The 26,329-nt window shown below is 39.3% G+C and overlaps 1 protein-coding gene across 3 annotated transcripts in view; it reads left to right on the top strand.

Moving 5' to 3' along the window:
• DPY19L3 (dpy-19 like C-mannosyltransferase 3) overlaps positions 1 to 22,489 on the top strand; it is a 74,965-nt gene extending 52,476 nt beyond the window's left edge. For all 3 annotated transcript variants that reach the window (XM_032613592.1, XM_032613593.1, XM_032613594.1), the window contains 7 exons: positions 1,210 to 1,332; positions 1,929 to 2,040; positions 2,660 to 2,716; positions 6,655 to 6,737; positions 14,037 to 14,169; positions 16,862 to 17,020; positions 18,510 to 22,489. In XM_032613592.1, coding sequence (XP_032469483.1) covers positions 1,210 to 1,332; positions 1,929 to 2,040; positions 2,660 to 2,716; positions 6,655 to 6,737; positions 14,037 to 14,169; positions 16,862 to 17,020; positions 18,510 to 18,671 — 829 coding nt within the window. In that variant the 3' untranslated portion in view covers positions 18,672 to 22,489. The remainder of the gene's footprint in view (positions 1 to 1,209; positions 1,333 to 1,928; positions 2,041 to 2,659; positions 2,717 to 6,654; positions 6,738 to 14,036; positions 14,170 to 16,861; positions 17,021 to 18,509) is intronic.
• The last annotated feature ends 3,840 nt before the right edge of the window (positions 22,490 to 26,329 follow it).

Genomic DNA, 26,329 nt, shown 5'->3' with positions numbered 1-26,329 from the left:
AGTGGTTAAGAATCTGCCTGCCGATGCAGGAGACACGGTTCGAGCCCTGACCTAGGAAGAACCCACATGCCGCGGAGCAACTAAGCCCGTGCGCCACAACTACTGCGCTTGCGCTCTAGAGCCCACAAGCCACAATTACTGAGCCCGCATGCCACAACTACTGAAGCCCATGTGCCTAGAGCCTGTGCTCCGCAACAAGAGAAGCCACCGCAACGAGAAGCCTGCACACCGCAACAAAGAGTGGCCCCCACTCACCGCAACTAGAGAAAGCCCACACGCAGCAACAAAAACCCAGCGCAGCCAAAATTAAATTAACTTTTAAAAAAATCATGTTAGTTATATGTAATGAGGTATTGTGGTAGGTTAAAAATGTGATCATTGGTTCGTAAAGGAACTGAATTCCAAGTTCATGGATACATTTTTACTTATTTGTAAAAACTAGAAAGATATGAGTAACTACTATGACATCTCTAAAGATCTCTTGTAGTTTCAGTGATTCCAAGATAATATTTTTTTGCTATCTCTTATAATTTAAAGGATTGAAGGACTTTAAGGTTTTGCTTAAATTAAAATGAAATTTGTTCAGTTTTAGTTACTCTAATTATTAATGCATTTATATTATGACACTTTTAGCCTCATAAACAAATTCAAAATTGATCAGAGCTGATTCACTTTATCTTAGGGAAATAAAATATTTCTAAATATATGAAGGCATAGGTTTCTTCTTTTTTTTTTTTAGTTATTATTTTTGGCTGTGTTGGGTCTTCGTTGCTGTGCGCAGGCTTTCTGTAGTTGTGGCAAGCGGGGGCTACTCTTCATTGCAGTGTGTGGGCTTCTCATTGCTGTGGCTTCTCTGTGGAGAATGGGCTCTAGGCACGTGGGCTTCAGTAGTTGCTGCACGTGGACTCAGTAGTTGTAGCATGCGGGCCCTAGAGCGCACAGGCTTGAGTAGCTGCAGGGCATGGGCTCAGTAGCTGTGGCGCGCGGGCTCTAGAGTGGAGTCTCAGTAGTTGTGGCGCATGGGCTTAGCTGCTCTGCAGCATGTGGGATCTTCCCAGACCAGGGCTGGAACATGTGTCCCCTGCATTGGCAGGTGAATTCTTAACCACTGCGCCACCAGGGAAGTCCTTCTATCTTCTTCTTTAAGAAAGATTTAACTAAAAATTAGTTACCCAGCTTTAATTTTTGTATATGTACTATTTTATGCAGTGATTCTACAAATCAGCAATCCATGTATAAAATGGGAGAGTACAGAATCGGCCTGAAACCAGAAACTGCCTACAATTTAATACATACGATTCTGTTTGGATTCTTGGCATTGAGTACAATGAGGTATTTTTGTTTTATCTGTTTATTTTTTTATTTGACCACTCTTTACCTGACATAGTTTAGCAATATAATTTGGGAACTGATGATCATCTTCATTAATGATTATGGTTCTCATAAAAATGTCCTTGTTGGGGCTTCCCTGGTGGCGCAGTGGTTGAGAGTCCGCCTGCCGATGCAGGGGACGCGGGTTCGTGCCCCGGTCTGGGAGGATCCCACATGCCGCGGAGCGGCTGGGCCCGTGAGCCATGGCCGCTGAGCCTGCGCGTCCGGAGCCTGTGCTCCGTAACGGGAGAGGCAGCAGCAGTGGGAGGCCCACGTACCGCAAAAAAAAAAAAAAAGTCCTTGTTTACTATCTTCTCCCAGTACAAAATAGTATTTATAACCAGTTTTTTCCTAATTGCCAATATTCCTCTACTTTTACTTATATGATGGTCCTCAAAAGGCAATGGAATTAATAAGTAAGCCCTTGGCAACGGTTTCTGCATAGTTTTAGTAAGGTTTTACTATCACAAATAATACAGCTGTCTTTACAGCTGTCTCAGACTCCAGGTTTCTACACAGCTAGCACTGTTGACCTTTGCCTGCTTCTCATCTTACAGAATGAAGTACCTCTGGACATCACATATGTGTGTGTTTGCATCATTTGGCTTATGCAGCCCTGAAATATGGGAGTTACTTCTGAAGTTGATCCATCTTTATAACCCAAAGAGGGTCAGTGCTATCTCTTTTTCCATTTCATTTTTATGACTTCTAGTATTTCTTTAATTATCAATTCTGTTGGGTTTTTTTTTTCAGTTGTCCATACATCAATTTGATAAAATGGATACTAAAATTTAAAGCTACAAATAATTGATACATTATGATTTTATCAGGAATTATTTTAAAATAATTTTGTTTAATTTTAGCTTTATTTTCTAAATCATTTTTTTCCAGACCATAAGTTAGATATGTTCATTATACAGAATTTGGAAATACTGAAAAGCACAAAAAGGAAAACTAAAAATCACCAATAATCCCATTATCCAGAGTTATCGCTATTATTATTGTTAATTATTATAATATAAACATAATTACTACTAAGTGTACAGTAATGATTAATGGCCCATAAGTGCAGTTCTGGGTTGTTCTGCCCTGTAAATTCACTAGATGGCAATATGGTAGGAGCTACAAATAGCTTATGAATGATTGACTCAGTTGTCTTGCATATCGGAGACTCATGCTCTGTTAAATTATATTTTTGTTGTTTAAAAAAAATGTATTTACAAAGCAAAAATGTAAAAGCAAAAATATTCCAAACACTTGTAATCTAAATAATGTCTTTCTTATATAGATATGTATAATGCGATATTCAATACCGATATTAATACTGCTGTATCTGTGCTATAAGGTAAGGTTGATTGTCCTCATTCCTGTCTTTAATCTATTTAGCAGAATAATTGCTTTGACTCAGTGTACTTTGTGTGTCATTGGCAAGTAGAGTGCTTTGCAGAACTTACAAGTAGCTACTTAGCTGCTTCTTATGGCAGTTGACATCGATAGGAAGACTGATGTTCTTCCCAAAATGGGATTTAACAGGTAAAAACATTATAACAAAAAATACTACAATTTAATTATTCTAATTAATTTTGGTTTTGACTTACTAGTCAGCTGATGCAAATTCTGAAAATAAAGATGTTTTCAGACTTATTTTGAGGTGAATAAAGGAGAAAAATTAGTTTTCCCTGTTACCTGCTTTTTATAGAGTAAGATCCTAAGATGCATCTTATGTTAACCTACATATTTTATTAGATGCTTAAAATCATCTTTGTAAGAGGGCTGGGCACATATAAATACAGTCTAAGTTTAGCCTTCTTATGTCCTTCAGTTTCAGTAGGAAATAAAGAAATTCTTCATATTCTCAGTTGACTGATTTCTGAAACAGCATTAACTGTGTTTCAATTCTGAGACTCCTCCATATGAGACAGTGAGTCTTTTCATCACACCTCTGAGATTTAGAGGCTTGAATTGTTACCTGGGCAGGTAGCTTGGATTGTTTTATCCAATTGAGCTCTTATGCTCTCCTTTAAAAAAAAAATCTTACATATTTTTTAAGTTTAGATTTTTTTCTTCAAACTATTTTAAGGTAGAACAATGGATTTCAAACTCTACTGTGTACAGTTCCTGATTTGGGAGGGCAGCTAAAGGGAGTGGGGAGGTGGGTGGGACTCTCCTACAGAAAGGATCAGCTATGGCAGCTCAGCTTCTGGGTTTATTTGCTTATATTTTCATGTAAGATTTTATTTGAAGCAAAGGTTTTAGGCTAAAAGAAATGTTTGATAATCACTGTTAGACAATTCTCTTGTAAATATTTCCAAAAATTATGTTCTATCGTGTTCCTATCTATCAAAACATTTGCTTTTATGGGTGGACCACTGTGCCAACTCCCAGATACTAGAAAACACAGAAATAGGTCATTTCTGCCACCATGCCTCTGGGAATTTTATTGCTCTACGGTAAATAAATGAAACTTCTTACAAACATCTGGAAAGCAACAGTTAAGGATTAGGCAGAGTATATGTTCAATGATGAATGAGGTAGCTTTATTACACATTGATTCTGAGGGATAAAGCACCCTCCTCACAGAAAAGATGCAGCTCATCATCATTCCTGTCTCACCACTAAAGACATACACACAGTCCTTTCCCACTGTCCTTTCCCACTGTCTCTGTGTGTAGGTTGAGTTCCTTTATGTCTCAAATATTTGAAAATTTGTTGATTTTTTAATAGCTACTTGAGGACTTAAGTCTCTTGTTCTTGATAACATTGAGGAAGGACATTATACAAGAAATAAGCAGCATCAGCATCACCTGGGAACTTGTTAGAAATACAGATGTTTGGGTCCTACTCCAGACCGACTGAATCAGGAGGTCTGGGAGTGGGATCCAGTGATCCAGGTTTTAACCAGCCCTGCAGGTGGTGCTAATGCACCATCAAACTTGAGAACCCCTTGCAGAGAACAGGGATTCTCAGCAGCAGCACTGTTGACATTTTGTCTAGATGATTCTTTGTCTTAGTAGCTGTCCTGTGCATTATAGGACACTTAGCAACATCCATACCTTCTACCCACTACATGCCAATAGCACCAACTTCCAGTTGTGACAATCAAAAATGTTTCTAGACATTGCAAAATGTCCCCTTGCGGGTGTGGCAGAATCCCTCCCCCAACCCCTCTTGAGAACCAGTGCTATGGAAGAACCAATGATAGCACTGAAAAGGCCATCATTTCCTCAGGGAATCTTTGTAGATGTACCCTGAGTAAGAGAGTTAGTAGTCATTCTGAAGAATCCTTCTGAAGACAGATGGCCTCGCCTCTCTCAGTATTGGACTTCAGGAGAAATCTTAACGCATCCAGCTTTCACTGTATAAAACAGTTTACGTATTTCAGCTTCTCAAAACTGTATTTGTGTTTTAATACAAAATCACAAAGAAAATAAAGATCTTATGTATGAAACTGAATATGTTTTCCAACTATTGAACAGATTTATCTGTAAGAAATACGAACTAATATTTCAAAGCCTGATTTAAGTTTCACATAGCACTTATAATGAGGATTTCAAATTTTCTTGTTCATAATACTTATTTTGCTATATGTCTGCTTAGGATAATCCTGTTTAAAAGGGAAAAGTATGTGCTAGTCTCCACTCTGAAATCAAGAGTTTAATAACATTATTGCTCTCATGTTAATTAACTTATTTGGATACCTAAAATCTCATATAAACACTGCTGATCATTTAGGAACAGCATTTAGTTAATTCAACATTTGTTTTCACGTTGTTTAAGAAGTTTATCATAAGACTGTGTTACCAGATATTAACATTTTCAGAATTAACAGCAAATTTCAAACTAGAAAAATATCTAATAACCACTGAATTCACAGATTTCAAAATATGTTTTATACGAAAATAATTAAAACATCATTTAAAAGTTGGTATTCTGTTGTTATCAAAATTAATAGGGATAATGGATAATTGGAATTTTATAGAGGTATCATTTAATCAGTAATTTTTATTACATCTCTTCTGAAACCTAGGACTAGTAGTGAGTGCTGACACCTGATTTTCTGTCACCAGCACCAGCAATTTTCCTGATTTTACCCACCCAGGAGACAAGATATGAATGAGTAGTAAAAATGGCCAAAGATGAAATGACAAGATAAGAAAGTGATAGGGATAAAAAAACATCCACAGACCAGTCAGGTGCCACTTTGCTTCCAGTTAGTGGTTCTTAAATAAAAAAGATTATACTTGCAACTTTAATGAAATGTAGATACATTATCACTGGGCTTCTATTCCAATGTAGGAAATGAGTTCTGCAGTTCACCTTAGCATGTATTTAGATGATCAGGTCTTTTTAGCCAACTGCCATTTGATAAAACAGTGAACATTTACTTAGTTGTTGAATTACACAGACAAGTTATATTAGAAAAGCAGTGGATTCAGAGTGTATTTTTACATTATATCTGCATAGCTTAAGTTACTCAAGTTGAGTAGGAGGCACCAGTGGCATAAATATAATACTCAGATGTACCAGATTTTCCTGGACCGTCCTACTTTCAAATATTCTTCTCGCCCTTTGTACCTGTAATTATGTTAATATTCATCAAACCATTTGTCCAGATTTCTAGTTTAAACAATATAATCACCATATCACACAATGAAAAGTTTCCAGTTGTGACTCTGCCACTGTGATCTGAGCAACTCAGGTTATCTATCTCTCTGAGCCGAGGTCTCCAGACTAGTAAAATGAAAAATAAATAGCCATGGTGAGGATGCCTTCTGCGTCATCTGTCTCCCTGAGGAGTTGTGAGGATAAAATGAGATTCTGTATTCCAAAGCATTTTTGCAGCTCTAAAATGGTGCTGTCTTCTACAGGGTACATTCTACATTTAAAGATAAATTACATGAAGTTAGTTAGTCACATTTATCTCATATCCTGTGCACTTTCTCATGGTTGCTACTCCTGTCATATCCAAATTAATGTTTTACTAGATATTAACACCACATACAAGAGCATTTTTATTAGTGTAAAATAAAAGCTCATTTTTTAAAGTTGGCAACACCTCTACTTCTAATTAGCTCCAGCTCACAATAATTTTGGAAACTTTTCTCAGACTTCATCTCACACTAGAAGGGTTGACTGCAGAAGTGAAGTAGTTCTAATATTCCAGTTACCACGTTTATTTAGTTCACAAGTTATATGCAGTTTCTCCTTTTTCACTTTAATCTAGTGATAGTTGTGGGTCTGGGGGTGGATTTTGGTTTTGTTTAGTTTTGTTTTTAATTTCAGTTCTGGCCAGGAATGATGGATGAGCTCTCCGAGTTGAGAGAATTCTATGATCCAGATACAGTGGAGCTGATGAACTGGATTAAGTAAGAGGATTTTTTTTTTTTAACTTTTAAATTTAAAGTGCCTTTTAAGAGTCACTGTAGACCTCATTTGGTTTTTGGTTTTTTGGTTTTTTTCTGAATCTAATTATGAAGATACATTCATTCTCAAGTTTTTCTTTAAAACTCTATATTTGCAAATAATTTCTTTCCATTCAAAAAATATTCTCTCTAACCACAATCCCGTGAAGAAGGGAAGGTACCAATACGGAGAGGGAAACAGAATCAGAGGATGCATTTCAAACCAGTGACAGCAATGGAAATAAAGTTTTATATTCTCTGCCAATTTTATCTTTATCATTTCTTTCATTTTAATACCATTCAAATTTTCTATTAATACTGACACATAAAATATTCTTTCCTTGTTAATGACTTAAAATTATACTGTAAACTACAGTTAATTAGAGTCATACTAGCTCAGTGCAGATTTCATTTTAACTGATCATGTTGCCCAAGATTAGGCCAGAGAAAATTTAAAATTCAAAAGCTGGAGCTTTTCCTTTCTTGAGCACCATAATGCTTTCCTGTTATGTTGGTTTGTATTTTTGCCCGCACGACTGCTTTGCCTCAGCATTCAGCATCAGAATGAGACTTGTGTTTTTCAAAGTTTTGTTAACGAAACCTGCCTCCCGCCAGCAAAACTAAACTTTTTTACCCAGAGCAGCATTTCTGTCCCCTGTAATATTGTATTTCCCTATTTTATAACCAAAAAGCAGCAGTGTAATTATTCACACTTAAACAGGTGTCGCAGATCTTATGTGACATATTCTGAAAGCATCGGCTGTATTGTCTCCATCACTTAGAATTTTAGTAGCTGTATTGGCACTTGCTGGTGACTAATGTTTACTAACCAGTACAGTTGAGCACTGCTTGTGTATTAAGAGATGGTAAGTGTTTGATAGCTTAGGTCTCTTGAGTACAATACATGGATTTTATAGAGCTTTGTATCTAAAATATATATGTGGCTTTGGTCCCAATGTTGGACTGGGTTGACTAGATGCAATGAGTATAATTTTTCATCTTTTCAGTACTGAGGGTCTGAAGTGATGCTTTGTCTTTATATATTTATTTAACTTTAAATCATGGCAGACAATTATAGAGTAAGTAATTCCTTCAGTATTTATTGTGTAAGGGAAAAGAGGGTTACTCATATAAAGAAAAGCTAATTACTTTTGCATTAGCTATAGTCAACTGGAAATTTATGACATGTGCATCTGAAGGTGAGGCTGATATTTTCTGTTTTTCAAATTGCACCATTGATAGGAATGGTGTAGGGTACCCAGTCTGGTAGAATCCTGAAGGTGGCAGATCTGCTGGATCTACTTGGATTGACATTTTAAAACATCTCACCTCTACTCCCCAGCCCTTTAGGAATTAATTGTAGTGTCATTAAAATTTTATCCTAGCAGAGTTGTCTTTGGCTGTGTCAGACAGGATATACTTTTTGTAACGCCTTTATTTTCATGCTTTTGCTCACAGAAAATTATTTAAAATAACATTTCTGGTTCTAAAAAATTATGGATGAGAGCTTATTCCATGTGTAAAGAAGATAATCTTTCACTCTGCATTTGGGGAAGTGGTCTTTGTTCTTACATTCTCCTTTTACTAACAGTTCTTCTCCCTGTATGTAGACTTACTCTTTTCACTTTTTAAAAATTCTCAGCAACTGAAGGATTTGTATTGTTCCCAAAAATTGGTTCTATTGTGATCTAATCTTGCCTGTTTTCCCTTCAAAGTCTTCAAATCTAAATTATTGTTTTTGCAAAATAACTGCTAGGCATGTTTGTGAAATAAGCTTAAGTGATGATGAATGTATGCCAAGATAGGGTCTGTTTAGACACAAAGTGTATTTGTTTAAATCAACATTTAAATCAGCTCTGGTCTGTAGACTTCAATTCCAAACACAAGTGCATGCATTTATCATTCTTTTAACCTGCCCTGATTTCTTCTGTTTTTAAAACATAAAGTATGACCTTCTACTTTCACTCCACTACCTTGATTAGTCACACAGTGTCTGTGATATTAGTAGGTCTGAGCTGTGCTAGAGAAAAGGCTGTGGGCTAAGGATACAGAGTGTATCTAAAAATCTGTTTGAAATTGTCTAAAGGCAGCAGCCAGACCTCTGGTCCCCACCCAGCACTGTTAGTGAGGAACACCTCCTCCCCATCCTGTCTGCTTCTGTTCTCAAATAACCAAAGTGATACACTCACATCTGTCCTTTGTCAGGGCGGTCGTGACAGCATCTATTGGGGTGGGAGCGCAGCTTCCCTTACAGGATGGCTGCCTGCCCTCCAGGATGAGTGAGAACAAGGAACAGTGACCTGCAGAAACTCGAGGGGACACAAATGACCCTCCACTTTGGCACAGGGCAACTCTTGCGTAAAGTGTTGAGAAGCTACCGCCATCTCCCAGTCTGCCTCGTGTACTTGATGCTGGGGCTTCATGGTTGATGCTTCGGGATTAAATTCTCTTTAATCAGCAAGGATCTTTTGTTGCAGTCAGGCCCCCAGAGTCTTCCCTATGAGAAGTAGGGCGACATCCGCATGCCTTCCACAACCCCGGCCCGTGTGTTCACCGGGCTGCCTGCCTGCCTGCCTTCCACGTTATACTAAGGTGCTGCATGCCCTGTTTCCCGGCAGATTTAAATGCGTGTGTTCACATTAACCCCTTTTTACTGATGATGTTTCCTGAATACAAAGATTAAAAACCTGGTTTTTTGTTTTTGTTTTCTTACTTTCTGGTATCTCTTTCAGCAAAACCCAGGTGGTACTTTTATAGGTTTTATGTGTGATTAGAAAGCACGTTTACCTCATCAAGGCCAAATGTCACAGCAATTGGTAGTTCATACCTCGTTCCTTAGAGTGTTTCAATTTTGGCTCCTGAAACATTTCTTTGACATTGTGCAATTAAGACAGACTGTAGATTTGACTTTTGAAGTGTGACATTTGACCTACTTGGCTTTAGGAGATTTTCACTAGAAATAGTTTCTTTCCGGTGATGAAGCCTGCGTGTGCAGTATTTTCTCAATGGGCCTGAGAAAATGGACCAAACTTCCTTCACATTTAATCAAAGCAGAGAGAATTACCGTATATTTTAAACATGATGTAGGTTAAGTTCAGACCTTAAATGCCTGTAAGCCTCTTTGATACTTAATGAATCATTTTGTGGCATTTGCATAATTCTATAAACTTTGAAGTGTCGATAAAACAAATGTTCACGCATTATATTATAATGCTTAGTTTCCCCATTAGTTCAACAGTAATTAACTTGTTGAAGCGTAGAGCTTCAAAAATAAATGAGATTATTTGTTCAAAATGCCATCAGGTCTTCCTGGAATGACATTTAAATTATATAATGTAAATCCATTTGACCTGTGAGTCCTTGTCATTATTTAGTGACATTTCTTACAGAATAAATTGTTTGCAGGTTGGGCAGCCTGCTATGGAGCTTGGCAGAGAACTATAAAAACAAATTATTCTTTCATTTTATACATCATTTGTTCAAACATTGGTAAAAATTGCTTTGTTTTTCTATAATAGAGAAGTGTCATTCAGTGGATAAAAGCACATTAGCTATTTTAGACACAGACCACAGCCTGTGTCAGCAGAAGTATCTGAAGGAAGAACACCCATCATTACATCTGTCATACTGCACATTTTAAGTTAAAAGACAAAGAATCCCTTCTCCCTTTGCCTACTGAGTTTACCACAGAGAATGTAAAATACTGCGAATCTAGGTTTTTAAAGTGTAGGAAAATGTGATTTTTTTTCATTTTGTTTCACTTTGCTTGTTTTACTTTTTGCATTTGCTTTATGGATAAACTTAAATATTTAAGAGAGCAGTTAAATATCCCAGATTTACCGTAGGGCTAGCATATACAACCAAATTAGACAATCAAGTGAATAAACATCATCTCTAGTATGCTTGGAAGTCAGTCGTTTTCAAAGAAATGTATCTAATCCATTAGGGTACTTGTATTTTGCTATTTAAAATAAAACCAAGGACCTTTAGTGAAAGACTGTTAAAAATCCAGAGGATTGTAGCACTGGCAGTTGAGACGGACTGCGTTTCTTTTAAACTTCCTGACTCTACTAATGAGGCCAAACGTTAAAACTTGTCACAATCGAATGAACTTTGTTCCATTTTTTCCTCAACTCCTCTAAGCAGTCATGTGACATGACTTGCTCACCTGGTGATGGCTGCTGTTGCCTTGGGGACCGTACCCACTGGGGCGGCAGGGAGCAGCAAGTGCTCTTAGAGCCTACAGAGGAGAGACGCCGTATTTACTGTGTCTGATGTGTTCCATTTCCAGCATAGCTGCAGGCCCACAGAAAGCAGTCGTCCGTATGTGGTGGACTAACTATGGGCTTGTTTTGAAGTGTTTGCCTGTAATGAGAGCTGAGTCTCTTAGCCAGTAAGCTTCTTGAAGACCAGGTATCACCAGCCCTGCACATAGCAGGCCCTCCGTAATAACTTTTAGCTGAATAAAGAATAACCTTATAACTCCCCAGCAAGCAGTTTAGGATTTTTGACATTTTAAACCTTTGTGAACTGTATAACTCATCAAAGTATTGTGATGATGGCCCAGGAAGTGGGGGGGTGGGGGGGGCGTGTGAGAAACCTTTGTCATTAGCCATGAATAGATACCAGGCCAGTCATCTATCTCTGCCACAACTAGAAACAGCTCTGTGCATCTCCCTGATGCTGAATCCTGTTATATATTCAAAATGATGATGCTGAGACAGCCTAAAGATTTGAATGGATGCTATCAGTTCAGCTGCTGGATTTGTTGTTTGTGAAGAGAGACAAGTTTGGCACTCTTAGGCAGTAAGACTGTACAGACCAGGATGGTTCTCTCTCTGTTAGCTCTCCCCTCTACCTCATGCTTTGCCAGACATGGAGACCAGACTCATCTTCTCCCTGCATTCTAAATCTCTTTGGTTCAGAGGACCCAAAGGCAGCCACTTTGTGGCATTAATTTTATAATTTATTGCAGTAGAATGGTTTGTGCCAGTTAAGAGTATTCGGAAGGAAAGAAGACTGGTTTGGAAAAATAGTGATACATTTTCTTTAATTTTATTTGTTCATATTTATTGTATTTAGCAATTACGGTCCACTATAAATGAGGGCAGCATTGTATATATGGCACAGACTAAGCGTTTAGTAAGTATTCATTGAATAAAATGGAATTTTTATATAAACCTTTCACTGAGGAACTCAGTACACCTCTTTTCATTTAAACCCTCCTTATTTCCCTGACCACATGGGACACATGTCAAGAACTCCTTATAAATTGCTGGTTCAGGGGGACAGAGCAGACATCTATTTATGCCTGTGTTTCCTGGGTCTGGTTGTCAGAATGATGACATCCTATGAAGCACAGCCAAGTTCACATAAAAGTTTTTCTCTTGTAATCCATTCTGGGGTCTGACAGGAGTAAGGGAGGGTGAAGATTGTGTCATTCCCTGTGTGCTCCTTGTAATTCTATCCACTTTTTTTCATCACTTAAAGCTTATTGGAATTTGAGTGAACGAGAGTGTCATTGTTAGAAAATCTTGCATTTTCCAAAAGTAAATTACTTGTAACTGTTTCAGCTTGAGCTGTAGGATGCCTTGCTTGTAGACATCCAGAGGCCTTTGTTGGGTGGCATTCGTGCTGTAGTCTTAGCATTAAAATGGAGTAAGTAGAACATCCTCATGGAATATGTGAATATGATGAGGCTTCTCTTAGAAACTTGAACACTAGAGCAAGTTTCATGCCGTAATGTCCAGAAACATTGAGGAGAAGGCCTGCTGTGGCTTTTTCTGTAAAGTATGTTGAGTTTTAATGATTTCAGTTAGACTCCTTCTCAAAAAAACTATGTCCATCATTTTAACTCACCCTAGCAGCCACACACTCCTTGTTGTTAACACAGGAAGGGTGAGTATACCTTGCAGTATTACTACTGGGCCTGTATCGGAGATGGTGCATCGAGCAGAGTCCATGGAACAGCTGTATGTTCTTCACAATAAAACGACACCTCGTTGATTTGCAGGTGGCTCCCAGGTTTTAAAAAAAAAATGGAAGGGAATTAAATGAACTACTAAGATTCTTTTTTTCCGGGGGAAAAGGAAAAATGCTTTCACAGAAATCAGGAAGTCTTTCCTTGGCCCTCCATCACTGTCCCTCGCATCCCATGGAGAGGCAGAGAATCACAGCTTGGTGATAATTGGAAAGTGAGATCTTAATTTAATACCAGAATACCTTGTGTTCCTTAAGATGCATGTAGTCTTTCATAATTAGGACTAAAGGAAAGGAATACATAAAATGCTTCTGCATCAGAAATATTGTACATCTTCATACTGAGTATAAGATAAGAAGATATCTGCTAGTTCAGAATCTTCTTTCCGTGTTTTTTTGTTTTTACTAATTCTTTTTTTCTAAAAAGTAATTTATAGTAATATCTGTGATCTTTTTTTCTTGTTTTAACCAAAAACCCTTGGAATTGACTCACGGCAACTGCAGCTTCTGGCTTTATAGTTTGTTTTACTCTAGGCAGCCCTTTGAGTTAAGTTTAATACAAAAAGCACGGGCAGTCTTCTAAGGCCTCGTGTTAGAATCTGCCTCTTTGGAACAAGAGCAGGAGAGGGTTGTGGGTTTTAGCCTAGAAGACTCAGGAGATACCCACATCCTAAGACAACTCATTATATAAGAGTAAACCCATCAAAACAGTAAATGAGAAGCTTCCCAGTCATTGTCAAAAACAGACACGAAAAATTTCATAAAACAGTTTGAGTGCAAATCAGAATCTCGAGCAGCCTCCTGTGTTCTTCCCGACTCATAGCCCTTCCTAAAATAGCTGGGTGATCCTGAGTGTGTGATGCTATCTTTGTGGAAGCCTTAGCAGTGAGGTTAATTTAGACTCTAAAATCTTTTTTTTAAAAAACATCTTTATTGGAGTATAATTGCTTTACAATGGTGTGTTGGTTTCTGCTTTATAACAAAGTGAATCAGCTATACATATACATATATCCCCATATCCCCTCCCTCTTGCGTCTCCCTCCCACCCTCCCTATCCCACCCCTCTAGGTGGTCACAAAGCACCGAGCTGATCTCCCTGTGCTATGCGGCTGCTTCCCACTAGCTATCGACTTTACATTTGATAGTGTATATATGTCCATGCCACTCTCTCACCTTGTCCCAGCTTATCCTTCCCCCTCCCCATATCCTCAAGCCCATTCTCTAGTAGGTCTGCGTCTGTATTCCTGTCTTGCCCCTAGGTTCTTCATGACCTTTTTCTTTTAGCTCTAAAACTCCGAGGAAGGCTGTGTTTGCTGGAAGCATGCAGTTACTGGCCGGCGTCAAGCTGTGCACGGGAAGGACCTTAACCAACCACCCACACTACGAGGACAACAGCCTGAGAGAGCGAACCAAAGCGGTGAGTGCCTCTCCCGGCTGGCTCGTGTCCGGTAAAGCCGGGGCTCCTGCTTCCTGCAGGTTATGAGGGGAAGGCAGAGCTGAAGTGCCTGTCAGGACTTGCGTCTCCAGAGTCTAGACCTTGGCCTGCCCCGTCTGTTAAAGGCATGCTGTTTCGGCCTTCTGTTCCTCTTGGGTAGAAGAGTAAACTGAGGAGAACACCTTGAGATGTACAGAGCAGAGTGTTTGAGGACAGAGTCCTCAGAGCTTTGAACTGGAGAAGGAAAAGGGGGAGAGACATACTGGTCACATTTTTTAATGGGCTGTTTCTTGTGTGTGTGTGTGTGTGTGTGTGTGTGTGTGTGTGTGTGTGTGTGTGTGTGTGTGAGAGAGAGAGAGAGAGAGAGAGAGAAAGAGAGAGAGAGAGGGAGAGAGAGAATAGGCAACACGGCCACACAGTTAAAAAAGCTCAGAGCATGCAAAAGAGAACATAGTGAAAAGTCTCCATCCCACCCCTGTCTTCCAGCTACTGGTTCCCCTCCCAGGAGGCAAATAACATTACCGGTAATTTTATGTATATACAAATGTGTGTGTGTGGATATATACATGAATTCATATTATTTTCCCCCCTTTTTACAAAAGAACTAATTACATCTTGCTTTTTTTGGCACTTCATGTATTTTGGAGATCACTCCACATCAGCATATCGACAGCTTCCTTGCCATTTTTAAAGCTGAATAATATTTTGTTACATGGATATGGCAAATTTTATTTGACCGTTTAGGTTGTTTCCCTGTCTTCTGCAATTATACAGCAATTTCCCAAATGATACGCCTGTATAAGCATCGCTCTGCACAGGCACAAAGTATCTATCCACACATGAGGTTCTTAGAAGTGAAGTTGCTGGGTCACAGGATGTGGGCATTTGTAATCGAGATGGAATTACCAAGTCTGTACGAATTCTGCCAATTTACACTCCAGTCAGTGCTACAGAAGTGTACCTGTCCTAGTCCTCGCCAGCAGTGGTTTCAAACTTTTTTTTTTTTTTAATTTATTTATTTTTGGCTGTGTTGGGTCCTTGCGGGCTTTCTCTAGTTGCAGTGAGCGGGGGCTACTCTTGGTTGCGGGTTTCTCATTGCAGTGGCCTCTCCCGCTGCAGAGCATGGGCTCCAGGCACGTGGGCTTCAGTAGTTGTAGCACACTGGCTTAGTTGCTCCACAGTATGTGGGATCTTCCCGGACCAGGGCTCAAACCCATGTGCCCTACATTGGCAGGTGGATTCTTAACCACTGCGCCACCAGGGAAGTCCCTCAAACTTTTTAATGTTTTATATCAGTCACTTCTTAATCTTGGTGGCTGAAAATTTGTTGAAAAGTCTTGTTTGGGGGGTGAGATTTAACTAGCCTAAAAGTAAATGATTTTTACTAAATACTCCATTTTTAAGAGAATCATCTTAACATAGATTCCTGCTAAAATGGGAATTTTTCAACTAGCCCAAGTGTTCCAGATGGCCCTGAGTTAGCTAGAGGAGGATCGGAGGGTACCTGGATCACCAGAACCCAAAGTTCAGCTGGGAGGTGGCCACCACTTTGACTTGAGAGAGATGCAGATAGAGACATGTCAGAGGCACAGGGAGTCCTGTGTTCCATCCTCTCCGAGATCCAGTCCCTGCCTAGGTGCTGAGTTTTATGCCCTAAAAACTGATAACCTTGAAGGTCCTAGTGCCCTTCTTCAGTCATGACCTTCAAATCCTTGGAATGCCTTAGCCTGAGGCTGGTGCTGGACTGTAGGGAGGATGACCTCACAGTGTTAGCAATAGAAGCAGATAACCCCCCACCATTTCAGCATATCCGTTAAGACATGCTGACCTAGGCTCTCAGAACCCAGTCTCTTAAGTCAGAGACATATCATTAGAAATCAGTGACGACAGAGGAAGCAGCACCTCTCTTCATTACCCCTCCCCCAACACACACACCCCATTCTACCTTTCCCAGCGCCAAGTCCCAGGATATAGGCCACTCACCATCTGCGTGTATTTACTTAATGTGTGTGAAGCTGGTGGTGACTGGGAAGGCGTGCCTCCTGTTGAACTGCCACTGGGCGCTGCAAGTTACTCTTCCTCCAGCAAGGACGAGAGAAAGAGAGATAAAGTGTAGGGTCTCCTGGTCAAGCTGAGTGCAGCAGGACAGCAGTAGAGCAAGGGTGCTGCCCCTGCCTGGGACCAGGGACCCTATGGGGGTCCTGTTCCCCAACTGCCACTGTCAGAAGCTGGGTCTCCTTACAAGTATCTGTGCCTCCAGACTGTACCACCACCCCTAATGGACCCTTTTAGTCTAAAGGTCCCCTTTTTAAAGGTAGAGACTGTGTTTTATTTCCTTAATCGCATTATTTACCTTGGTGAAGCATTCTTAGAATCGGCATCTACTGGTGAATATATTCATAACTCAATACCTCCTGAATCTTTGGTGTCTAAATCCAGATGTATTCAGCATGGCTCACTCTCCCCCATCCCAACAACTTTTTTTTGGGGGGAATTTCTCACATACACTCCAGGACTACAGGTGAACGAGCAACGTGCACAGGAAGAGGTGAGGGGAGCAGGGTGTCTGCGATTAGGCTCCACCCCTGTGCGAGGTTGCAATAGATAGTCCTTGACGAACTTCCCAGCAGTTAAGTGGTATTTTGCCCTATTCCATTTTTATCTTGTTTTGAAGGTCTATCAGATATATGCAAAGAGGGCCCCAGAGGAAGTGCACGCCCTGCTAAGGTCCTTTGGCACCGACTACGTGATCCTGGAAGACAGCATCTGCTACGAGCGCAGGCACCGCCGGGGCTGCCGGCTGCGGGACCTGCTGGACATCGCCAACGGACACGTAAGCATGCCTTCCGCCCCGTGCGGGGCGTCCCCTGGGGAGGAGAGGGTCCAGTGTGAGCCCTAAGGAGTGTAACTACCTTTATACCTTGTAGAATTGCACAATGGATCAAGCATTCACCTCCGTTGCGTTCTGCAGAACCCCTACCTTGGCACGTTAGTGACTTGCCACGGGGGCTGGAGGGGCGGGAGAGATGGGAAGGGGAGCTCTTGTCCCCACTGTCACACCAAATAGAGCAACTCTGTCTTCAGCTGGTCTGTGTCATGAGGCTCTGCATAGAATTTATTTTTTAAGGTTTTGCTACTAAAGTGAAAAAACCTCAACCTTTAAAACCTCTGCTCCAAAGCATCATTTTGGCTGATACGAGTGTCCATGAGGGCGGTGCGCCAACCCAGCACCCCCACAGCCTGTGTGGTAGAATCTCACTCCTCTCCCTCCTCTCTTGTTGGGTGTCCCTTTTCGTCCACTGGCACACTTCCACAAAGATGGCTTTCTATGGCCAAGCTTACACTCCTGAGCAGGAAAACAAGCTACTTCTCTTTTCTTCTTTCTGAGGAAAATGTTTTTGGAGATATGCCAGGTCTCAGGTAGAGAAAACATAAGATTTTCACCCTTTAGAGGTGGTGTGTGCTGTAATTATTGGTATAAAAGCTGATAGATATTTCTAAAATGAGTGGGGGGAAAAAGTGATAAACCTAGCCTACATCTGAAAAAAATAAATAAAACCTTGACTGTACAGAATTTGAGATTCAGAACACTTAAGATCTACTCTCTCAGCACATTTCAAGTGCAGAGTACAGTATTATTAACTCTAGTCACCAAGCTATACATTAGGTCACCAGAGACTTACTCATTTCATAACGACAAGTTTATACCCTTTGACCAACATGAATGTATTGGTTAACTTGATTGTAGTAATCATTTCACCATGTATATGTATATCAAATCATCAGATCGTACACCTTAAATATATACAATTTTATATGTCAATTATGCTTCAATAAAGCTGAGGCAAAGAAAATGAGATTTGATTTTTGCTCAAGGAAAAATAACTGTCCATAACTATCTTGAATTCAGAGGAGGTGCAGACCAAATACATTTAAATTTTGCTTTGTGTGTAACTTTTTCTAACTAGGCCATCTGATGAGTTGCAGAACTTTCTCTGGTCATAGTAATTCTTCTCTGTGTTTCATTTTTTGAGAGGGAATGGTGAGTATGTTCCTCAGGACAAGGAGATCCAAGTTCTGCTTCTAGCTTTGCCATTAAAGGTGAACATTGTTTGACACCAAACTCTGCTCTTCAGCCTTGGATCACACTTCCAAAGGGGAAAGGCATGGACCAGATGGCCTCCAAGCAGCCATTGACATTCGTTCAGTTTAAGTTCACTAGCATGTCATTCTTAAAGAAACCCAATCCCTATTCCTATTTCTGTTTGTCTTTTGTAAATACGATTTTTTTCCAAATTGTATTGGTTTTGTTTTGGCTTTAGATGATGGATGGCCCAGGAAAGAATGATCCAGATTTGAAACTTGCAGGCCACCCTCGCTTTTGCGAAGAGATAAAAAGAAACCTGCCCCCCTACACAGCATACTTCACTAGAGTGTTTCAGAACAAAACATTCCACGTTTACAAGCTATCCAGAAACAAGTAACAGAGCTTTCTATTTAATCTCTATTTTTGATACGTGAAACTCCATCATAATGAAACTCAATAGATAATGTTTCAAATGTAATTAGGTAACCGGTACCTTAAAGCTGTGATATGATTAAGTCTACAAATGTTTACACAAGCGTTACCATCTTTGAAAGTATCTTATACGTGCTTCAGTCTTTGTCTTGTTTCATTAATGTTCTTTAGCCTAAATGTTTTCAACTTTCTAAAAGTGATCTAGAATTTTGTTGTTGGGGAGAACAGTTAAGTGTTCCATAGGTAGCCTGAACAGCTGCCTATCATGTTGGAAATCTAGAGCCTGTTTCAAGATTTGAAATACTTCTGATTTTTAATTGACTTACAACAGCTATAGTTGAATTGAATTGAGGGGATACATAATTAAATTATTTAATATTTTTTCACTAGTGAAGACCAACTGGTGGCTTTTTAAAAAGCTCTCTATTGTCCTGTTTCACCTAAAAATTTTATAATGTTTTTAATTTGTCATGCTTTTAATATTTTTTAAAACATCATGTTAAGTCTTCATATGTATCTAAAATTTTTTGTTGTGCTCCATCTGAAATGTAATGTGTAGCACTTCAGTAGTATGTGTCAATGTGTGTATGTGTGTACACGGGCATGTGCATGAATGTTTTAATGCTGGGCACAGAAAAGTGTTACAAGTTCCATATTGTAAGTCCTTAAAGCAGCAGAAATGTTATGTAGCTGAGTGGAATTTGTTACTGTATAGTGTTACTATTTTAAAACCTGTTGATACTATTTAATCTATCCTGCAAGTAAGAAAATTCTTCTTCATTTCTTACTCATTCAAATTTACTGGGTTTGCAAAATTTTGTAAACTCTTTGTTTTTAGCCTTTGTATTTTTTACAGCCTAGAACCTTGCAAAGTCTTACTATTTTTAAAATGTTGTATCTTAACTAACTCACTACTATGATATTTTTGGCAGAGAGCATTTTCATACCAAGTTTGATTTGTGGTCTCCAAACTTACTGTGAGGGCCCTTGATAGGTGGTTCTTTTTCTTACTCAAAGGTAACCAAGTGCCTCTAAGACATGCTTATTTGTAAACAACGAAGAGGATTATGTGTACCTTGTACCTGCTCAAAAATTTTTTGATAATTGCTTTTGTAATTAATGTCTAATGATAGGGACATGTAAAAGTTACTGATAAAAGCATATTGTGTATTTAATTAAATCAAGATGGCTAATGAAATTAACTTTCACCTCTCATGCCAGTTGGAAATTATTTAAATATTTCTCCTTGCAATTGTGTTGAAGTAAATCACTGTAGACATGAAGATGGATATATCACATGTTCAAATGATTTTCTATTCAGCTACTACGTAAGCGGTATTCAAAAAGAAGTTTTACACTATCAGTCATGTTGGGTTCAAGGAAGGATACTTGGTTTTTATCAAAACTTATTTAAATAAAAAATTGACGGTAGCTGGGTTATTAAATTATGCAACTGAAACTCCTGAATTATATCTTTCTTGTATCCCTTAATAAGGTTGGAGACCACTGCAGTTTAGGATAATACAATAATAAAACATTTTAATCAGTACTGAAACTTTAATTAAGCCAGTAATGATGCATGCCTGTTGCAGCTGACAGCATGGGTCAGTCCATCCTTCAGTGAGTGCCTTACTCTAATTGAAACCAAGCACATGTAAGGTACAACGTGTTAGACTATCTAGTTACGTTTTCAAAACCCTCTATTACCTTCTCAGAAATATTTCAATTTATTTTAAATATTCCTGTATTATTAATCTATGCATTTGGGTATTTGGAGTTTCAGTATACAAGAAACATGTACTTAAATTTTTATGCTTATCATCACCACATTGACCACATACAGTAATCCTTTTTTCACAGTTTAGGTGCCATTTGTTGCCAAAACACTTAGTGTTCAGTCTTCAGTGAAAAATATAAAGTGCCAAAAATTCTTGCAAGACAGAATCCATACATACACTCTTTCCAAAACACTGTGACCATGTATAGTTGACATTTTTATTTCCTGATGACCAATCTCTTAATGAATCATGTGAAATATTTTTAGTGCTCCTCAGTCTTCTCTTTTCTGACCTTCTCATTGGAGTACATGGGAGGAAAGAGAGGAAAAGCGGCTGACCCTGCTCTCTAAGCTCCCTGCCACACCATCTCAGTGGCTGTGCTAATGTTTGGTAATATCCTCAAATTACGGCTGTATTTTATGGGTAGAAAGACCACTTGATTTTGCTTCAGAGTTAGCATCCAAAAGAACCTCTAAGTACAGTAAGTGCTCTTAATTAACCTTTACTTACGTGACTCACCGGGTCCCTTCACAGTCTCCATCCCTCTTGTAAGCTGACTTCGGCCCAGCACCAGTGGGGGCTGCTCCCTGGCATTCTCAGGCCTCTGCTCTCTCCTTTGAGTTCTCTGCCTGCGCCAACCTTGTCTGCATGCTCTACTTCCCGCTGTAAATACACGATTCAACATAAACCCAGGAAATTTCGCTCTAAAATGGAAGGGTTATTTCTGCAAAAATTAGCTTGAATGCTTTGGTAAGATTTGATAAAGGTTGCCACTAATAAAAATTACTTTTAAATTAATTGTGGTTGGGAAAATTATAAAATGTTGGGATAACTTAAAATTCAAGAAAATTTCTGAGCTTAGATTGCTTCACAGATTTATTTATTTTGGTCCTCATTTCACCTTAAAAAAAATCTTGACTGATCAGAAGGTATTAAAAAGTACCCAAATCAGGGCTTCCCTGGTGGCGCAGTGGTTGAGAGTCCGCCTGCCGATGCAGGGGACGTGGCTTCGTGCCCTGGTCCGGGAAGATCCCACATGCCACGGAGCGGCTGGGCCCGTGAGCCATGGCCGCTGAGCCTGCGCGTCCGGAGCCTGTGCTCCGCGATGGGAGAGGCCACGGCAGTGAGAGGCCCGCGTACCACAATAAATAAATAAATAAAAAGTACCCAGATCTTATTATTGGTATGATTTATGCAAAAATAAAACTGTAATCATTGGACCCTTATGCAAAGGAAAGGCCTCGGCTTTACATCAGAAGATGAGCAAATGGATGTACTATTATACACTTGAAGTTATGACTCCCTACTTTAGCCAACTTTAACTTCATTAAATGACCAACTACTGATACCGATCACAGTGGCTAATCTACTTCTACTAGAGTTGAAAGGTTCCAGTCACTTTATTACAGACTTAAAAAGTAGGAATTCATTTCAGATACATTAGCCAGGAGCATAATTAGGTGTTATCTAGGCCATTTGTTGTCCACTTAAAGGTGATTTTCTTGACCTTTGTGAGATCAACTAAATAAATGTGTGTGTGCGTGTGTGTGTATGTGTTGGGTTGGTGCTGGTGTTGGCAAGGACATATATAGATACTTCATCTGGTCTGCATCTTTACAATTAAGTAAAAAGGTTTATTCTGACTGCACATGAACCTTGTAACAACTGTAGCTCATCTTTGGCCAAAACATACCTGAATTAACTAGAAATAGTCCATTTTTAAATTTTCATTTAAACGTTGGAATTAATAGAAAGACAAAATGTTCTCAGATCATATATCTTGGCCAATATACTCCGAAATGCTTTATATATGGCAACCTTTTGGCATAGAAGAGAGTGCTTGTCTGTTCATGGAAAAAAACTTTTAAACTGAGAGTGGCTTACTTTCTTGTGGCAATTGATTTTCTGTACTTAATATCCTATGGGTAAAATCTTACAAAGAGCTTTTATAATTTGTTGTACTGAATTGTATGAACATTGTGTACTAAATAAAGCTAAGTTACACAAGATGAGTGTCTTTCATTTCTTTGAAGGTCAGAAACCAAGGAACTGGCTTATTGACGTGTATTAAATATGTGCTAAATAGAGTATAATCACTAAAAGATGGATGTGACAAGGTCTTACTTGCACTTGCTAATGTTGAAGGGGTTTCTTTTTTTCACAAAATTTGGTTTGATAGCTGCTTATTTGCTTTACTTGAACCTCAAGCTTATAGTTAAGACTTGTAAAGAGAAGGCTGCTGTCAGCTGAATTTATCCTCAAAGAGATAAATGCTGTTGTTTTGACCTTTGGAATTGTTTCTACTTCTTGACTAAACTCTCAATCTTTAGTAACTCAGGAAAATGGGTGGTGGTTCACATTTTTGGTGTATAGATAACAAATATGCTTGATATTAGGTTGTTCAAAGCAGATATTGAAATTCCAAGCAGAAATGGTCAGGGAGATGGATATACTTCCAAATAGAAGAAAACAGCAGTGGGATCTCAAATATTCGGTACTCACTCTTTAAAGTATACAATTCAGTGTACTTACACTAAAGCTATTAAGTACAAAGCTATTAAGTACATGCTGCTAGAATGGTCTGGCAAATTAAGAATTACAAACAATATAGATCAGCGAGAGATTCAGGATATGAATGAACTCAATGTGTAATGGTTTGACATGTGACACAGGCACGCGGCAGATGAAATGCTAGTTCTCTGCCCCTCGTCTCAAACCTTTTCAGTTTTTTTTTTGTTTGTTTTTTTTTTTTTTTGCCATGCCACGCCATGCAGCACATGGGATCTTAGTTCCCCAACCAGGGATCAAACCCATGCCCCCTGCCATGGAAGCACAGAGTCTTAACCACTGGACCTCCAGGGAAGTCCCCTTTTCAGTTAATTTGATATTTGGACATTTGCTTTGTAGGATTGTTCTTCGAAGTGCAGATAACAGAACTATAGTGTAATGTGAAATCAATTTAGTGGGCTGCAACCAACACTTAGTAAGGTTGAGAGAGAGAGAGAGGGGAAAGAGGGAGGACGGGGAGAGAGAGGTTAAGGGAAGGGAGAGAGTGGACAGCCAATACGGTAAATATAAGTTGTTTTGTGAAATATTTGTTTCAGTTATACATGTCGTTATTTGTGCTCTGGGGTGCAATGTCAACTGTATTTCTTACTGTGAGTTTATAGCTAGTTTGAAAGCCATGCCTTTATAGCAGGGAGGATTCTGGGAAGATGGCAGTTTGAACTTGGCTCTGTCTTGTCCCCCAACTCCACTGTAGAAGAACCCTTTGAACAATGATGATATTAAAGAATTATAAATTTTAGGTGTGATATAGACATTGTTATTTTCTTAGGTCTTTATCTTTTAGAATATATACTGAAATATTTACAGGTGGAATTATATATGTATAGGGTTCATATCAAAGTCATTTTGTGAGGCACGTAGATGAAACAAGGTTCGCCATGAGTTGATATAAGCTAGTTTGGGATTTTTCATATAGAAAAAAAAGAAATTAAAACTAACAAATCAGGAAACTAGGAAGATTAAAATTTAAAAGGTAAGAACTGAAATCAATTATCTAGGGAAACAGTAGAATAAACAACCCCTCCCCACCAAAAAATGCTGCATCTTTTAAAAAGATTAATGAAAAAAATACCTGGTAAACCTGATTAAGAAAAAGAGCAAAAGAAGACATAATCCACAGATAGGTTAAAAAGAAAACTACAGCCTGTCCAATACAGAGTATTTTGCAGCAACTGACAGGACTACCATCTTTTTTGTTTTGTTTTTTGTTTTGTTTTGTTTTGTTTTGTTTGGCTGTGTTAGGTCTTTGTTGCTGTGCGCGGGCTTTCTCTAGTGGCGGCAAGTGGGGGCTACTCTTTGTTGTGGTGCGCAGGCTTCTCATTGCGGTGGCTACTCTTGTTGCGGAGCATGGCCTCTAGGCACATGTGGCTTGTGGGCTCTAGAGCACAGGCTCAGTAGTTGTGGTGCACAGGCTTAGTTGCTCTGTGCATGTAGGATCTTCCCGGACCAGGGCTCGAACCTGTGTCCCCTGCATTGGCAGGCAGATTCTTTTTTTTTTTTAATATCTTTATTGGAGTATAATTGCTTTACATTGGTGTGTTAGTTTCTGCTTTATAACAAAGTGAATCAGCTATACATACACGTATATCCCCATATCTCCTCCCTCTTGCATCTCCCTCCCACCTTCCCTATCTCACCCCTCTAAGTGGACACAAAGCACTGAGCTGATCTCCCTGTGCTATGCAGGGCAGGTGGATTCTTAACCACTGTGCCACCAGGGAAATCCAGGACTACCATCTTTGAAAGAAGGGAAGCACACAAGGTGAGTCCCAGTCTTACCCTGGCTTTCTTCCCTTAAAGTCTTTCCCAAACCATGGCACAGGGAAGATGGAGCTCAAGCAGAGAATGACAGTCTTACTGCAAGAAAGAGACTGGAGTTCATGGATGCTCCGATGGCTGAGATTTGGTGGGAGTTGGAAGGGCAGGGTACCAGAGAGGAGGGAATTGCGAAAGAGAAAATCTGAGAAGTCCCTTTGGGTCCTTGGCCAATTCATAACCTGCACATGTATGGCTTAGCAGAGAACATCTAATAAGTAACAGAGCTGAACAGAGATTTCAGAGGTTATATAGTGCTGAGGAGATGCTGGAATTGGGGTCCAGCCAGCATGAAGAGGCCATGGTGAACCCCCCCCCCAATAATTTGAGACCCAAGAAAAGCTACACCTTTTCCTAGGAGTAGAGGCTATTATCCTATCTTTTCCTAGGAGTAGAGGCTATTATCCTATCTTTTCCTAGGAGTAGAGGCTATTATCCTATCTACCTGTCAAAAGCAAATATAAGTCTGCTCTGAAAGATGATAACCTTATCCATGGCCTCAAATTATCTCTACAATTCCTTATATACAAGGTCTAGCACTCAATCAAAAATAACTAGGAATAATAAAAAAGCAAGACTGAAACAGAAACTGAAATAGAAACAGAGCCACAGTCTAATTAGATATTGAAGTTTAAAGCATAGACTTTTAAAATAACTGCTTATTATATTCAAGAAATTAAATGACAAGATGGAAAATTTAGGTGAACTGAAAACTATAAAAAAGAACACAATGGAAATACTAGAATCGAAAAATGTAATAAATTAAGTACTCAGTGAAGGGTTAAATAGCAAATTAGACACAGCTGAAGAGAGAATTGATCAACTAGATGATAGGCTAGAAGAAAATATTCAGGCTAAAACATAAAGGAGAAAAGGATGAACAATGAAAGAGCATGAGACATATATTAGAACATTTCACTTTATCCTGTAAGTGTAACTGAAGCCCCACAAAGAAGAAAGAATATGGGGCTGTATGACTTTAGACAAGCTATCTGTACTATTAGCTTCAGTTTCCTTTTTTGTAAAATAGAGGTTTGATAATTACCTATATGGTCATTGACTGGATTAAATGACATGACATTTAAACCACTAGGCCTAATACTTTGTACATGGTGAGTACAACAGGTGGAAGCTACAGGGTATCACCATCATCATCATCATCATCAAAATCAGATAATAGGGCTTCCCTGGTGGCGCAGTGGTTGAGAGTCCGCCTGCTGATGCAGGGGACGTGGGTTCGTGCCCCGGTCCGGGAAGATCCCACATGCCGCGGAGCGGCTGGGCCCGTGAGCCATGGCCGCTGAGCCTGCGCGTCCGGAGCCTCTGCTCCGCAACGGGAGAGGCCACAACAGGGAGAGGCCCGCGTACCGCCAAAAAAAAAAAAAAATTAGATAATAAAGACATGTTAAAGAGCCCTTGGTAATTTTATGTGAGATATTCTTATGTTGCTATAGAAAATATC

This window comes from Phocoena sinus, chromosome 19 (genome assembly GCF_008692025.1).
Source record: "Phocoena sinus isolate mPhoSin1 chromosome 19, mPhoSin1.pri, whole genome shotgun sequence".
Lineage (NCBI taxonomy): Eukaryota > Metazoa > Chordata > Mammalia > Artiodactyla > Phocoenidae > Phocoena > Phocoena sinus.
Note: the sequence above shows the minus strand (reverse complement) of the source record. Positions and strands in the feature narration are given on the sequence as shown.